This window comes from Mandrillus leucophaeus, unplaced genomic scaffold (genome assembly GCF_000951045.1).
Source record: "Mandrillus leucophaeus isolate KB7577 unplaced genomic scaffold, Mleu.le_1.0 Scaffold861, whole genome shotgun sequence".
Classification (NCBI taxonomy): domain Eukaryota; kingdom Metazoa; phylum Chordata; class Mammalia; order Primates; family Cercopithecidae; genus Mandrillus; species Mandrillus leucophaeus.
Window position 1 is genome coordinate 748,861 of NW_012109375.1, and position 17,228 is coordinate 766,088.

Here is a 17,228-nt window from a genome sequence, read left to right on the forward strand (position 1 = left end):
CTTATCCTTCATTTTTAGTCTGTATTTTGGGCAGAAACAGAAACTTGGATAATTTCTGTCATATTTATTTAACTCAGTAGAACATAAAGTAGCATTCTTATTCCTGATAATTCCTTAAACATCCTAATAATTCCTCAACTACTATTTATTAGTTACAATATAATGGAGACAATATTTATTATCTCCTTCATACAGGTTCCCAAACATCCACTTAACTTAGTTTCTCCCTTGCCCTTTTAATTCAGCATTCCCATATTCATCTGCCTTTATTTTCTGATTTTATTGTATCCTCAGTTTTTTGTCATCTTTTCCTCAGTCATTTTGCAATTGGGTTTGATATGATCTAATTTTATTCCGGTAATTTAAATATGTGTTTTAATCTCATTATATTAGTTTCCTGGAACTGATATAAAATTACCATAAACCGAGTGGCTTAAAACAACAGAAATTTACTCTCTCACCTTTCTGGAGGCCAGGAGTTGAAAAGCAAAGTGTTAGCAGGGCTAATTCTTTCCGGAGGCTCTGAGGGAGAATCCCTCCCAGGCTCCTCTCCCAGTTTCTAGTGTCAATCCTTGGTGTGGCTTGGTTTATAGATGCACTGCTCCAGTCTCTGCCGGTCTTCATGTCACCTTCTCTGTGTATTATTGTCCCTTCTTTTCTCTTATGGACACTTGTCATTGGATTTAGGGTCCACCCAAATACAACTTGATCTCATTTTGAGATCCTTAACTGAATTACATCTGCAAAGAGACCCCTGTTTCAAATAAAATCACATTGACAGGTTCACAGGTTCTGGGTGGGCATACCTTTTTGAAGGGCCACCATTTGACCTGCTGCAGTTTCGTTGTATTAATTTTAAACTTTTCTCTAAAATGTTCCATCCTTATTCTAATTTTTCTTTTTGTCATTTTTGTAACTTGGAGTTATAAGAGGACTCTACATTATTAGAGCAGTCAGGCAGTCAGTGAATAGGATTTATAAAAGAAAAACACTACCTTAATACAAAAAAAACAAAAAACAAAAAAAAAGTGTTTTCAGTGAATTGTATCGCTTTTCCGCGGTGAAATGCGTTATCTTTCTGAGAGACTGCACTTCCTGCCAATGCAGGCTCCTAAACAATACTTGCATGACCATTTGTCTGAAATGTTGTATTAAATATTTGATATGGAATAAGAGTACCTAAGAATTCTGAAATTTAATAATTTGATGATTAGCAGGACACTCTTACTTTTCAAACCCCTTTTACATATATTAGATCAATATCTCCAGTGGAGTATTCCAGGAATCTCTAGCCCTGTGACAAGTACCATAAAAATATTTCTTTTGTCAAACAGTTATATGAGAAATGCTGCTAGTATGATATATTCCCTTCTAGGAAAGTGACAGTTTATCTAGAGTTTTCCCCAGTTTATTTCATCATGCAACACTGTCTCGTAGTGTTTAATGCTCATGTTAGGAGCCTTAAAAGAGTTAGTAGGTGTGAAATACTGAGAATAGCGTCTCACATGTGGGAAGTGCTATGTGTTTTGCTCCTGCTATTACCATTGCTGCTCCTGCTACCACTTCCAATACTGTTACCCAGTGTGAAGTGTTACATTAGCCTCATTTGACAATTTTTAAGTATATTTATAAAGTCCTTCTCCTTTTCGCTGATACTTTGGTTTTTACTTCTGTTTCCTGGGGCTTGGCTCCTGTCTTCCAGTATACACACTATTCTATGGACTAAGTTAGTTATAACATATTGCTGACATTTTTATATTCTTCTCTCTCAGTACATCTGTGGTGCCCACAGAATTTACAGTTCTTGAGCAACTGATCAGCTGCAATTGTACATCTTCATTAGTAAGTGATGCTGAGCTTCTCTTTTTTTACTTACTTACTTCAGGATCTTTACCAGCTACTCTAAGGCATTTTTATTCTGAGCCTGATGGCTTTAAAAGTTAGCAACCGGTATCTAGGATCCCTTCAGAATATGGCTTATAGGTGTAAATTCTACAGATTCAGATACCTCATTCAATGCTATCTTTTAAATGTTTCAAGGCTCAGAAGCAGTACTTATGATCTTAGAATTTCTCATCTTTTATACTGTTCATTAATACTTTTATACTGTCTCATATAACCTCATCTTCGAAATTGAAAACTGATCTCGGCCAGGCTCAGTGGCTCATGCCTGTAATCCCCAGCACTTTGAGAGGCTGAAGCAGGCAGATCATTAGAGGTTAGGAGTTTGAAACCTGCCTGGCCAACATGGTGAAACCCCGTCTTTACTAAGAATACAAAAATTAGCCAGTTGTGGTGGCAAGCATCTGTAATCCCAGCTACTCGGGAGGCTGAGGCAGAAGAACTGCTTGAACCCAGGAGGCGGAGGTTGTAGTGAGCCAAGATGGCGCCACTGCACTCCAGCCTGGGCAACAGAGGAAGACTCAATATCAAAAATACATACATACATACATACACACATACATACATAACTGGTCTCAATGCAGTTAATACATGTAACATTCCCTAATTTACCATAGTGCTTTCATATAGCAGCCCTGACCCAAGAATTGGTTTTACTAGTCTCTTGCTTGAAAAACAAACAGAAATTCATCTACATTGGGAGAAATTCCAATTTTTTCTTCCTAAAAATTTAACCAGGATCCTAGTTATGAGGATCAATGCTGATATCTCTTTTTTTCCTGATATTGACTGATATTTGACTTTCTCTGCGGAATCCCAAGTCTGCATAAGGTAGCAGGTTTTAACTCTGCAACTCTCTTGCTCTTAATAGCATTAATAAACTGACTACATATTCAGCTAGGGTTTCCTTTCATTAAGTCATGCTTTCATTCATTGCTTCATGCATTCAACATTTGTTGAGCCTCTGCTTGCACTAAATACTCTATCACACACACGTCTCAAGTGTTATATACAATATAGCTTAACATCTGAACAATAGCTAGGAATGCCAGAGAAACTCTTCTTGTATTTCAGCACTTCAAACTTACCATCCACATTAGCCGTAACACAGGTTTTTTTGAACAAGTATGTTCTATAACACTCCTGAGAAGTCATCATCAGACTTTGCTTGAACACTCAGGGGACTTTATGTTCCATACCACACAAAACATGCTATTTTCTGAACAAAATTAAGTTTTTTTCTTATATTGATCTAGAAATTTGATTTGCTATAGCTATTTGCTATGATTAGTTCAAAAAAATATATATTCTTCCTACCAAGGTAACCCCAAATATACTATAAAATAATGTATATTCAAAATAAATATACTGTATACTCTCCCTCTTATGATAACCTTTCATCTGGTATGTTCTTTCCCCTTCCCCACGCTTCCTTCCTACCTCGTCATTCCTTCCTTTTCTTTTCTTTTCTAAAATAATTAATCAATTCCTCATATAAATGGTTGTCAATCTCTCACCATCCTCTGACAGATGCACTCCAATTTGTCAGACTGGGCACAAAAATTTCAATATTGCTTGACTCGTTGGCTCAGATTTTTCTTTATTCAACACTCATTCTTCCCCAGTTAATTTCCACCCTTCTCTTTCTCCTTCCTCCTCAAAGGGTACAGTTCTACATATTTGAATTGAATCTAAGCACTTCTTTCCTCATTTATTCTTTAGTTGTTGCGTCCTCACCATTAACCTCCTCCATAGTTCCCCACATTCATTCATTCATTATTCATTAATGCATTCATTCAACAAATCTTAATTGAGAGCCTACTTCAGGGCAGGCACTGTTAAAATACAGCAGTGAATAGCATGGATAAAATTCCCTGCCCTTATGGAGATTCCACTTGCCAGTAGGGAAGGTAGCTAATGGATTTAGAAAAATAATTAAGTGTATTATGTTAGGCATTACTGAGTGCTCTGGGAAAAAGAAACCCTACCAAAGGAGTGGTACTCATGAGTGCTGAGGGATGGCTTACAATTTTTAACTGGGCTGGTTGGGTGAATAAAACTATAGTCTCATTTTCCCTCTTTCTGGAAGCATAGCAGAAAGCTGGTTCATCACTTCTGAGTTAGTTCAATGGTAGAGCAGGCTGACACCAGCCACTGGCTCTAGAAACTCCCCTTTCTAACTGGCCACTTGTGTGACCAGGGAGCTTCTGTTATTATTAGCTTGCATAAATATCCAGTCAATACATAGAGCAGGATGCTGACACTGTAACCACAGCGTGTGCAGAGCATTTATGCCTCACCTCAGCTGTAGGACAATGGGAGTCTGGGAGATTGCAGGCACTCTACCTACTTCTCTGCTTGTGTGTTGTTCCCACAATAAGCTCTGTTTCTGTCAGCATCACATGGCACTAGTGGTGCGGATCCATGACTATTTTATAGGACATGACAACAGGCCTCATTGTGAAGGTTGCATTTGAGTCAAGACTCAAGGAGGTGAAAGAGAGAATTGCCAGTGCTAAGGAAGGGGTATGTCTGACTGGGCAATGTGGCCAGAGCAGAAGGACCAAGAGGAAGAGTAGCCGGAGATGAGATTCAAGGGACAAGTGAGGCCAGATCACTTAAGGCCTTAAAGCTTTTACCCTTGAAGAAACAGGAAACCATTGGAGGGATTTAGGCAAAGGAGAAACATGGTCTGCCTTTAAAGTTTTAATAGGATTATTCTAGCCTCTGTATTGTAAAAAAGACCATGAAAAAGAGATGACAAGGTAGGCGCAGGAAGACCAGTTAGGCCCATCCAGCAATCAAGGTAAGTAATGATAGTGACCTGAACAGTGCGTAGCCATATAGGTGACTATATTGATATTTTGAGGGTGATCCAAAAGGATATTATGACACATCAGATGTGATGTATAATAGTAAGAGAAGTCCTAAGAATAACTCTAAGGTTTTTGCCCTGAACAACTGGAGTTTGGAAGGTTTTGTTTTGTGTTGAGGGCTCCAGTAGAGCCTAAAGTCTAATCATAGCATTCTCAATCCAAAATGAATCATTTCCGTATCTCTACATAATTTCTGTGTCTATCTCTTCACTAATTTCTGAGCTCCTTTGATGTCAGAGGCTCTACCTATTCATTGTATCTCCCGTAATATCTTAGCACAGTCTTTGGCACATTAGCAATATAATAAATGTCTGCCAAATATTTTTTAAATATGGATTTAGAATTAACATCTTGATAAACCATATGCATATAAATAATCTGAAATCCCTAGGCAGTTTCCCATAGCAATAAGAAAGACCTTATACTTACTTTGTTTTCTTGTTAATAGCTTTATATGTTTATATTCTGTAACATTGTATACTAAATAGTGGTTTATTTTTTACAATAATCCTAGACATAAGTTTTCCTTGTTACAACTTTGGATTTTGGGTTAACAGAAATTTGTCAACTTACCATTCAATTAAATGAAATTAATCTAAATTGTTCCTAGTTTTTTTCAGTGACAATATATAAAATATACAATAAGCACTAAACAATGGGGTTTTAGGTCATTTTGTTTGGGAGAGATTGGGAGCAGTTAGTTGATACTCTGTCTATGAATTTTGCAGGGCATCTAAAACAATATGCCTGAGTGCTAAAATAAAACCAGGGTAAGGATCACAAATTTAAATTAAGCATTCATTAAATTCTCAGCATGTTCTCTGCTGTTAGGCCATCTGTAGACAATCTTGGCAGAAAGAACCTCCAAGACTGCTCATCAAAGCATCCCACTTAGGAGTGCAGTTCTTCAGGAAAACATCTAGGGCCACTGCTGGGCAGCAAACGCAATGATCACTGTGTTGACGGTACCATTGGCCCAGTCTTCTCATATTCTTACCAACAACTTTTTATTACCGAAGTGAGTGAGAACACATGTGCTTGTTACAACTAAAAACTGAGTGTTGAGGAATGTCTATGGCAGAGAATACTTAGCAAATAATTTAGGGTAATGTTCTCTGATACATGTAATGGATAATTGTTAGTTCAAAAATACTTAGGATTTGATAACTAGTACCCGAAGGAAGAGTGTCAGTTGAGGTTGGTTTCCAATGTGTAAAAATTTCAAATATTACTGAAAACTGAGTAAATTTTCATTTGCTCATGAACATTAATAGCACGATCAAGGCAGAACATAATACTTTAAAGCAGTCCTTAGCCTTGGCAACAAAAGTATAGGCATCAAATATCCAGTCACTAGTACTTTTTTATCCTACCATAAACACTGTGTTCTTTTTCTTTTTAATTGACATTATTCGTGTTTTGTGGCTTTATCTTCTCAATCAGGTCTCAGAACTGAATAATAACCACTAATGATTTGCCAATCGGTTATTATGGCTATGCTGATAACTTGTATTCCCAGTTTATTTATTTAACAGATAACTTCTGTTCACATTAGGTAATGTTAGTACTTCAGGTTTTGCTTAACTTGGAAAACTTGATAAATAATATTTGACTGTGCTCTTAATAGTTCCTAATTGGAAACATTAAGTCACTAAATTATGAGCCACTGAGGCATTTGCTAATAATGCCCCATGAATGTTAGCTCAATTGAGAGCCAGGTGTCATACACATGCAAAATAACCAGATACCTACCTAAGTGTGATGGTCTCTGTAAGCAAGGTGTCCTCCCTTGTCTGTGCTAATATGGAGTTGAAAGTGTTGTAAAAGGGGGAAAGTTAGGCCCTTAAATGAAGCATCCAGTTTGCAAATGATTCTCTATTGAAAAAGGTCACAGTATTGGTGTAATATTATCTAAATGGATACTGATGTGCATAAAAGGGTTCTCTCAAGAAACTTCCAGAATAACATGATGCAGGTAGGTTATCTGTAATGTTAGTCAGTGAATGAAGAGTCTAGGAGATGATAATCACCTCAACATCCACATTTAAAAGTCACTGTTACTGAGCTCTTTTTAATTCTATTCCAGGACATGCACCTACCAATAATTTTTGCTTTAGAAGTTTCTTGGTATTGTAGGAGGAGTTTGATGATGAAACCATGCATCTGTATATATAGAAACATGTGGATATATTATCAGTATGGATGGAAATATATTTTACAGGTTAAAGCATTCTAAAAATATTTTTATCAAATACCTTATTCTGATATTGCTTGCATCTGGGTTTAAATCCATACTTTCCTGGAGAAACATGTTATCTTTTACTCTTGTCTCAGTAGGTGCCAGGCATTCAAATGCTGTTTTCCCAGCTCAAAGGAACTAAGGACCCAAAGGCAGTTACCATTGATATATAGGAAGAGTGACAACAATAAGTCACGCTACAGTGTGTAGAAAAGTAGAAAGCATCCCTACCAATCCTTAAAATGTTTGGCTGAGAGCTATACACTGGGTGGCAGGAGAAACTGATTAACCTTTTACTCCTAAGAAGATTCCTCAGGCATAGAGTATAGTTAATGCCGTGAGACATACAGTATTTAATAGGTGTTCAGCATCTCAGAAAAAATAAAATAGTTATTGTAGGAATATCACTGATAGATTGTGGCTCTCAGGAAGCCTGGGGAATAGGACCTGAACATATTTCGCTCTTTCCTTTGTGTTTTGCTGGCCTTTGTTGGAAGTCTTATGGAGCAGTTTAAGTGAACAGATGATGAGCTAAAGGAATGGAAGCAGGAGACATAAGGAACTTGCAAAATTAAATACCCTGCGGAGATACTTGTCCATTCAGCAGCCTCAGTTGCTTAGCACTGGACCTGATCCTGTGGAGGATGCAGAAGCATATAAGGACTGGCCCCTGCCCTCCAGAATCACCATCTAATTGGGGATACAACACAGAACCTACAGTAATTAAATATCAGAGCCATGAAGTGCCATGATGCAGATGCCTACCAGAGGGCTAGGAAAGGTCAAAGAAGGGGCCAGAGTGTTGTCTGGATTGTCAGAGAAGGCTCCTGGGAGGGGTCTGGGCTGAACTTTTGAGACAGGGAAGTGAAGGTTAGCAGAGGCCAGGGAAGGAGCAGCATTCCAGAATGAGCAGATATTTGGAGTTGGAAATGCAGCTGAGGGCCTCAGGAGGTAGTAGGAAGCTGGTCTGGGTAAAGAGAACACATGTGGAAATGTATGCAAATTTCATTAGAGAAGCAAGAGTGGCCAGATTATGAATTGTTATGAAATTCAGGTCAAGGGTTTGGATTTCCTAATTTAATAAATAGTATGATGGACTCTACATCAAAGGTGAGTTGCTGCGAGGCAGTATTTAGAACAGAAGAGAAAGAAAGCCAGAAGAAAGAAGACCATTTGGCTGGCAGTTTTCTGACAGTAGGAATGATATAGATACCTGAATTGGGATGGTGCAGCTGAGAAGTACTGAAAGATTAACTTCATATTGCAGAGGAAGAAAGCACTTTACTTAGAAAGGGGACAGGAAGGGCTGAACGGTGTACTAACTTTGCAAGGGTAGTTCACAGAGAGAACAGGGGAGTTCTTGCCGAGGGGAAACCTGGGAGTTTGAGCTAGATTACAGGGAAGAAGATGAGGAATTTGGTTTCAGACACATTCAATCAGACGTAAAAGCTAGTCTTTGTAGTAGTGTCATGAAAACATTTGAAGCCATTGACTGAAATTCAGTTGAGAAGCCAAGTCATATCCAAGAATCTCCTGCATTCATCAGGGAAAAAATTAGTTTAAGTGAAGACAGCAGCAGGGCCAAAGCCTAACTGTGGGGACTAACTGCTGTTTGGATGGAATTATAATATTTTAGATAAGATTTAAGAGGATTCTAATTCTAGCTACTTGATAGGAATGCAAATGATGATAAGGCTTTTAGAGTTAGATAAGAGAGACGGCTAGCACCCTGATATTCTGTAATTGAAACAGAGATTCAAGTCCTTTGGTGAAGCATTACCCATATTCATTCAGGAATATTAGATATTTTAAGATTACAGATAGGTTATCTTATCTAATTTATCTACCTATTGTTGAAATTATTTAATTTGCATATAACTGTGTTTTCACTGGCTTATCATTTCTCTCTTCTAGAGCTAACTTATCTCTTGTTATATTCCAGACTCTTGGTGTAAATTACCTTCATTGGAAATTTTGGAGAAATATAGTGTTTTATTTATTTATGGATAAAATAGTCCCAGAGAGAGAGAGACACAAGGATGGACACTTAGAAAACAGTCCCAGCTACTCGGGAGGCTGAGGCAGGAGAATGGCGTTAACCCGGGAGGAGGAGCTTGCAGTGAGCCGAGATCGCTCAACTGCACTCCAAACTAGGTGACAGAGCGAAACTCTGTCTCAAAAAAAAGAAAAGAAAAGAAAACAGTCCAAGGAGAGAATTCTAATGCCCGACAGAAGTAACGTTTAGAATGTTAGAATGAGGGCTTCTAACTACAGTTTTCACAGACATGGGATAGGAATCTTAGCACCAGATTTTCTACCAGTAATAGAGTTAGATGTATCATTTGCTCATTAAAATGGAGGTGGCATCCTATCCTCTAACAGTGTATCATGATCTCAAGAAAATGAAAATGTACCATTTCTACTGCATGACTGAACATGACTTGGGCTGATTATAAAAATTAGTTGTAATGGCATATATCAGTATACTTAAAAATAATAAATGTACTGCAGAATGTGCAATGGAATAGAAAAGGACTTTGATTATCAACAAGAGTATATATACTTCATGGTAGGTGAAAAGTAAATATGAGGCCATTTGTGAGAAAAGTCTGTCATGAATGCATCAGTGTGTATATGAGGGCTCCAAGGCCATTGATTCTAAGAATAACTAAACTCCCTCCAATTCTCTTGGCCAGTCTGCTTGGGTGGTGTCTGGGAATCTCCTTAGTAAGTCCCTGCTATCCACAGATATCCTTAGGACCCTTTCATGACAAGAATATTAACTCTGGAAGAATTCTGTGGCTGTCAAGTCAAGCGGTTATCTGAAGAGAGGCAGAATATATTGGAAGATGATGTGAACTCATTCCCAGTTGTCTTAGCTCACTTTTTGCTCATCCTTGGCTGTAGAAAACTTTTTGTCACAGTTCAGATTAGGCCATGGTACAAGTAACAGCAACCCAAAAACCTTAAATAGGCTTCAAGAAGATAGTTATTTCTCTTTCCCAAAAAATCCTGGAAATACTCCAGGGCTGGAGGGCAGGGCTGGTCATCTCTGTTCCAGGAAACCTTTAGTGATCCAGGTTCCTTCAGGCTCATGCTCCACCATCCTGAAAGGGAGGCTTTCCTCCTCATGGACCAACATAGTAGCTTTCACATTCCAGACAGCAGGATAGAATGAAGAGCCAAAAAGAAAGGCAAAGGCCTGTGCCCACTGTATTCTTAGGAAAGGTCCCTGAACCTGTCTCATGACACTGTTGTTTATATTCCACTGGCCAGAACTTGGTTGTATGGCTCTACCGAATTGCAAGGGAGGCTGAGAAATGTAGCCTTCTCTCTAGGCAAACACAGCCCAATGCATAATTTAAGACATGAAAGAAGGGGAGAATCAATACTGGGAGAAAGTATACAACCACACCTTCCTTTTCCATTGCAGTGGCACCATGGTATCAGCAGGTCACGTTATATAGCTGCCTGCGGAGGTGCCTGAAGCAGAGCGGCAGTTGCAGAGTAATCCAACAGTCTCTAAGAGCAGGTACCCTGGAGTCACATCACTTAAGTTTGATTCCAGATTTTTCTCAGATGTAAAGGGGAAATAATATTAGTACCTTCCTCTTAGAGTTGTGACGATTAAGTGGAATACTGAATATGAAACTTTCAGCATGGTATCTAAGACTTCAAAACCATTTGATAAGTGTGATTTAGCTCTTATATTAACAGTAAAATGAAAAGTTTTAGAGTATCCATATACATGTAGCTTTTTTGTACATCTCTACAATTTGGAGGATATATTTGCTTTTTTCCAGCTATAAGAGCCAGAGTGGTTTTCATTTCTAATTGCACTTTTCTCCTTTTGAAAATAAGCTGACATGTGCATGCTTGGTTGGGAGGATGGTGGTAATTTCTAACAAATTGTATGAACGAGTTTCTTGAATTTTCCATGGGTTCTGCATGTTTCATTGATACAATCTTACAGGCTTTTTTTTGTAATGGTTTTGATGTGAAGGATTACTTTACAGTAAGCATCTACAGGATACCCCTTTCCACTGATGTAACAAAGTGGGAATTGGGCACTGCCTCAAGAGGATGAGGCCATTGTTGGCCATCCTTGGATGGATGGGGTTCAAAGATGGCAATGTGGAGTGGGTGTTCTCTGTGTTTGCCTATAAAAGGATAGACAGCTCTGAATTGCAAAATACTATTGTCTATCAAAATGTAAAAGTTCGACTTGTTCTTCATTTAGAAATGGTGATAGGAAAGAAGTGGGTGAAAGTGAAGCTTGGTATTCCAACTTTGATGTGACAGTTTTCTCATGATTACAGACCACAAAATAGTTGTGTTGAGATATTTTTGCCAATACTTAAATGCTCTTTTGCTTCTCTCTTTTTCTTTCTTTCTTGAAGCCCCCTCTTTGTTCTGTGGCTTTTCTTTTGTAACTCCTCCAGACTACAGCTTTGTTCCCCCTTCTTCCACTCCTTTCTGGTCAGGTACTGCTTTACTACTTTTATTTGTCTCTTCAACTTGCTTCTGCTTGCATATAAAATATTTGAGTTCCATGTATGGCTTCTCATATGGATACATCTCCTCACAGACACTCCCTCGAGTTCCATTACCACCATGCACTTTACTCTTCTCCGTCATAAAGTCACTGTTCATCATGACATTTCACTCCTGTGGTGTTTGTGTGTGTGCTCATGCCATGAGACATTTTATAATTTATCGGTTGGGGAGAGTTTGCAGAGGGATGGGGCTGAAAGTATAAAGAGGGATAAAAATCTATGAAATCATTATTTTTCTTGAAGACCAGAAAGTTTAGTTGAAAAAAAGCCAATGTTTATGTATTTTCATGAAGAAAATAAATAGAATTAAAATCCCAAGTTTGTTTTCAAATATAAAAGTAAAATACAGTGCACATTACTTGAAAAGATGACTGGCGCCCATGAATTCTGCAGTTCTTCAGTTTGTGTGCGGGCATTTTGGTCTTGATTTCTGTCATTACCCAGAGAGTTTAATGGCTGTTTACATGACATTTAGGGTGTACATTAGATAAAGTCTGTTTTTCTGATAGATTTTTAAAAATTAACCTGCACATCCCAATAAAAATCATAGAATTTAGAACTAGAAAAAACTTACAAGTCATCTAGTACAAACCTTTCATTTCGTAGATGAGAAAAAATGTGGCCTTGAGGGGTTAGGAGACCTGTGCAAGGTCACACAGTTAAGTTGATGATTGGTTTTTTCCATCACAGGGGTGTTTTTATGTGCACCAACTCTAACAGTAGTGCCCCAGTAATGGGACAGTTTTCAGTGAGAAAGCTATTAAAGTGGTTTGTGTCCTGAACAGTAAAATAAAATGACCTATTTTTACTCCCTTTACAGTTCTGAAATCTACAGTATTGCCATTCATTTATCTCATGATGGACACCTGGAGTCTCAAAAAATTTCTGTCATTACAAAGCCATGAATAATGGTTCAGAGATCCCTGTGGCCAAGTGGGCAGGCTCTTCCAGGGTAACACGGGTCATAACTTCTGCTGCCTGAGCCCTGGGAACTGTTAAAAATACAGATGGATGGTGTTTCCCATTTGTCTCTTTTTCTCACACTTAAGTTCCTTTACCATTTAAGATTTATAAAGTTTCACCAACCTCCGATGAGTGATTCTCAGAATCACTGAACATATAATTGAAAACACTTTATAACCCCAAAGAGCAACAGGTAGAGAAGTTAATATAAAATGTGCTATGAAACACTAGAGACTAACAAACATGAACCACTGGAATGGAGTTTTGTTTTCAGAACAGGACCAGCAGGGGCAGGGAGAAAGTTAGCTCCTGTTCTGCCATCGAAAATTAAAGACACACACACACACACACACACACAGAGAGAGAGAGAGAGAGAGAACTCTGAACTGAACATGAATACCCTGACATTTTTGATTAGATACGTCAGTAAAGTTTTTCGGTAAGGCAGTATTTGTTTCAAAGAAAGAAAATATATGGATGGCATTTATGTGTTCCTTCTGTGAGACCTGATTCACACCTCTGAATTATATAGAAAACAATAACTAAATTTATCCCCAAATAGTTTTAACATAGAAAGCTTCATTAGGGAAGAAAGTGCCACTTAACCAGAAGTGATAACATAGATTTGACAGGAGACTTACATCAGAGCAAACTGTTTCGTTGTTTTGTGTTAGTTGAAGCAGTTACTGGATGAAATCATAAAGCTTTACCTTGGAGGTGCTAGTTAGATTACTGGGCCATCAATAGGAAATTTATGATGAAATTCTTTTAGAATCTATCTCCTTAGATACTTAGATATTAACCAGTTTTTTTAATTTGTTTTTTTCTGTTTTGTTTCGTTTTTATAAAAACTAGTCCTAACTTTGAAGTTCTTATGAAGAATGGAGAAACAGGACAATGATTCTTTAAACTTATGAAGCGAATTTGCCTGCACCTGATTGAATTGAAACAGCAATTTTGCTGCTTTCAAGCTCCTCTGCCATTATCGCTGGTCTATAATGAAATCACGACTGTGCATTTGATAGCATCAATAACAGTCATCTGATTAGGTTCTTATGGTTGTTAACGAACTGCAAACCTACTCTCACTCCTTGTCATTTCTTGGCAGTGTTAAGTCCAAAAGTGCTGGGCATTGCCATCGCTCGGTACGACTTCTGTGCAAGAGATATGCGAGAGTTGTCCTTGTTGAAGGGAGATGTGGTGAAGATTTACACAAAGATGAGTGCAAATGGCTGGTGGAGAGGAGAAGTAAATGGCAGGGTAAGTTGGTCCTTAAGTAAAGAAGTAAACAGCAGGGTGAGCTGGTGCACATGAATGAAGGGGACCAAGCAGTTGTTGGCACCTATTGTGGTGCCAGGGAGAAGCCTCCATACTGTATTGCAGCTGTCAGCCCACAGGCCCCTGCCCTCTGGAAACTGGTGCTATATTTTGCTGATACCAGGGACTCGCTGAAAATATTTGAAATGAATATGATAGTGACACATATGTAAAATTCACTTGGGCAAGTGGGACAGCTTCCTGCTTGGAAAAGAGTTGAGGAGCGTTTCAGTTCTTTTTAGACCCTGAGCCGTAGAGCTAAACTTTATGTGTATTGCAAAATATCTATAAGAGCTGCTGATCTAAATTGGAAAGAATGGGACATAGTACCTCTGTCTTTTCATTCTGTTCTACAGCAGAAATAGGAATCATTATGCAGCAGAGCCCCCCGTATTATACTTAATTTACATATTTATTTGTGTGCTAGTGGATTAGAACACTGTTTATTTTATTCCTCCATTTCGATCATTCACTCTATTAGGCTTCTAAGAGCAGTTAAACCAATCTTCTCACCTACAATGGGCATAAAACCCCAGTTTAATTGGGGTGTTATGAAAACAAAATACTCTGTAGAATCCTTTGAAGTGTCAGATACAAAGTCATGTTGCTATGTTGGTTGCTTTTCTTTTTTAGGTGGGCTGGTTTCCGTCCACGTATGTGGAAGAAGATGAATAAATTCAAATCCAGCATCGCACCCTGCACCAAAAATTTCAGAGAAGGGATAAGTAGAAGCCTGCACAGCGTTGTGAATTAACTGAAGTGTTTAAAAAGCTGCATTTCTGGCTGTTCAACATCCTCCCTCCTTAGCCCCTCCTAAGTCTTAATGCTGAGATTTCTAAAGATGCTGGTACTGACAGATTAATGGCTTGCCTAGAGCTGTGCAAGAAACAGCCTGCCAGTCTGTCATTGTCAGGGACCAGGGCAAAACCAAGAGCTGTTTCTTCCCAGAAGAGCCCTGCAAACACATTGGTTCATGCTTCCCTTTACTTCATCCGGTCAGATACTATGAGTGCCAGTCATCAGTAAATCTTTAACACACTTTTGCTTTATTCTCACATGTCATTCACCAGATTATTTGATGGTACAAAGAAGCAGAAGTGTAATTTTTATTTTCCCAGCATGAAGAAAAATTGGAGTTCTGCCATTTGAGCAGCTTACTGGAAAGATCCAGCCTTACTTGTCTTAAATTGTCCAACAAGGTGACTCATTGCCCGGCAAACACTTTTACCCTCAGATGTTACTCATGATATTATAAAATATGAGGCCAATGCTCAGGTTTGCCTCATAAGTGAGATATCCCTGAAGGAATTTAATTATTCATGTGGTGTCCTGATTATATTTGCAAACTTCTTTATAAAAGGTGAAAAAAGCACATAAAAGAGAGGGTGTCTTCATATTAAACCTTCACAACCTTCATGATTTCATAGGATTATTTTGGAAATATAGTACTTGACTTTATGAAAGAATGTGGGCTAGGTATATTAGAAGTAGTTGCCAATAATCTGAATAAGGTGGCATTGTTTACAGAAACAGATCAAGGGCTATAATTTATGTCATTTTATAGCAGTAGTATCTATTAACACATGCCTTTTCCTCCCATCCACCTCCCTGTCCCCTCCCCTTCCGTCCCCCACAAAGATGATCTGGGACATGACTTTTTTATTCCCACATTTTCTTGGAGCACAAACAACCTTGTTGAAGATTTTGGAAGGAAAGCACAGCTGGGTCCTTTATTCATTTCTGGGACAGAAAGAGCGTCAGTGGGCTTTTGTGGGCTTCCAGCTTCTCTCAGAGTCTCCCCCTCTGCAGCCCATCCTGGGAGTGTATTAACTGGAAGGAATATGAGTCTTGCAGTACATTTGTTTTGCCAAGCCATCACTCTTTTATGTGAGGAGCCTAAATACATTCTTCCTGGGGTCCAGAGTCCCCATTCAAGGCAGTCAAGTTAAGACATTAACTTGGCCCTTTCCCGATGAAATATTTCCTCCACAGCAGAAGTTGTGTTCTGACAAGATTCAGAGAGTGTTTCATGTTTGGAAAAAAAGAAGAAGCATTAACTTAGTAGAGCTGAACCAGGAGCATTCCGTTCTGAAATTTTGAATCATCTCTGAAATGAAGCGGGTGTGGCCTGCCCTCTCCTCAAGCCGTTTGGGTGCCAGAACTCAAGGTTCAGTGGACACATCCCCCTGTTAGAGACCCTCATGGGCTAGGACTTTTCATCTAGGATAGATTCAAGATCTTTACCTCAGAATTATGTAAACTGTGATTGTGTTTTAGAAAAATTATTATTTGCTAAAACCATTTAAGTCTTTGTATATGTGTAAATGATCACAAAAATGTATTTTATAAAATGTTCTGTACAGTAAAGTTACACCTCAAAGTGTACTCTTGGAATGGATTCTTTCCTGTAAAGTCTTATCTGTGACTCTGTCTCGGGAATGTTTTGTCTGTTGCCATCAGCTGAACTTTGTTATGGAGGGAGCAGCCTCACACAAGCAGAAACACTCCTGTGGATGGTATTGTAGCATGTATTGTTTATTTTAGTCAATAGACCCTCTCCTTATAAATGGTGTTTAGTCTTCCTATTGCATTTCATGGGCCTAGGGGTTTCCTAGCAGAGGCTATTAGAGCTCCTTTTTGTGACATTACCAATTACATCTTTGTCTACGTTTAATACTTTGTATTGGAAACTTTAAATGCTGCGGATTTGTGTAGAGTTCTAATACCAAAGACAGAAGTAAATGTTTTCCATATACTTTGTCTTGCCTGTATGCAGCCCTTGTGTAATATGGTGAATTAGAGTGGTATTTCACTTTGTATTATTTTGTAAATATGTCAATACAATAAATAGTGACTAAGTTGATTTCTAAGAGTTGGAGTCTTTTTATTGAATGATCCCTGTATTAGTAAGCGTTCCCCTGAAAATGGATGACACTGGATCGTCGGGGCTGTACCCGGTCATTGCCAGCAGTCCAGAGAGGACGGGAGCCGTGTATGTGGGGGAGTCACCCCTGCACCCCTGCCAGCCCCGCGGACGCTATGCGTCTAGTAGGAGGGCCGCTGCTGTGAGTCTTGAAGCCCAGGGCTGGACCCAGGCAGAGCCGCCGCAGGTGCAGATCTTGGTGATAGTAGTAAATATTCAAAGGAGAACTTCCAAGGCCGAAGTGGAGAAGGGTTGCATGTGAACAGCAGTTGAACATGGATCAGTTGATCCTGAGAAATAGGTGAGCGCCATTCGAATGGACAGGCGATGGCCTCCGTTGCCCTCAGCCAATCGAAAGGGAGTCCCGTTCAGATCCCGGAATCCGGAGTGGCGGAGGTGGACGAAGCCAAGCATCCAGCACAGTAATGCCAAAGATCCCAGCGAAGCCGGCG

At 38.9% G+C, this 17,228-nt stretch overlaps 1 protein-coding gene across 4 annotated transcripts in view; it reads left to right on the top strand.

Moving 5' to 3' along the window:
* VAV3 (vav 3 guanine nucleotide exchange factor) overlaps positions 1–16,716 on the top strand; it is a 408,117-nt gene extending 391,401 nt beyond the window's left edge. For 3 of the 4 annotated variants that reach the window (XM_011968873.1, XM_011968874.1, XM_011968875.1), the window contains 2 exons: positions 13,645–13,796; positions 14,487–16,716. In XM_011968873.1, coding sequence (XP_011824263.1) covers positions 13,645–13,796; positions 14,487–14,528 — 194 coding nt within the window. In that variant the 3' untranslated portion in view covers positions 14,529–16,716. Of the gene's footprint in view, positions 1–11,417; positions 11,502–13,644; positions 13,797–14,486 lie in introns of all 4 variants that reach the window. The other variant, XM_011968871.1, reaches the window with a different exon arrangement.
* Positions 16,717–17,228: the final 512 nt, after the last annotated feature.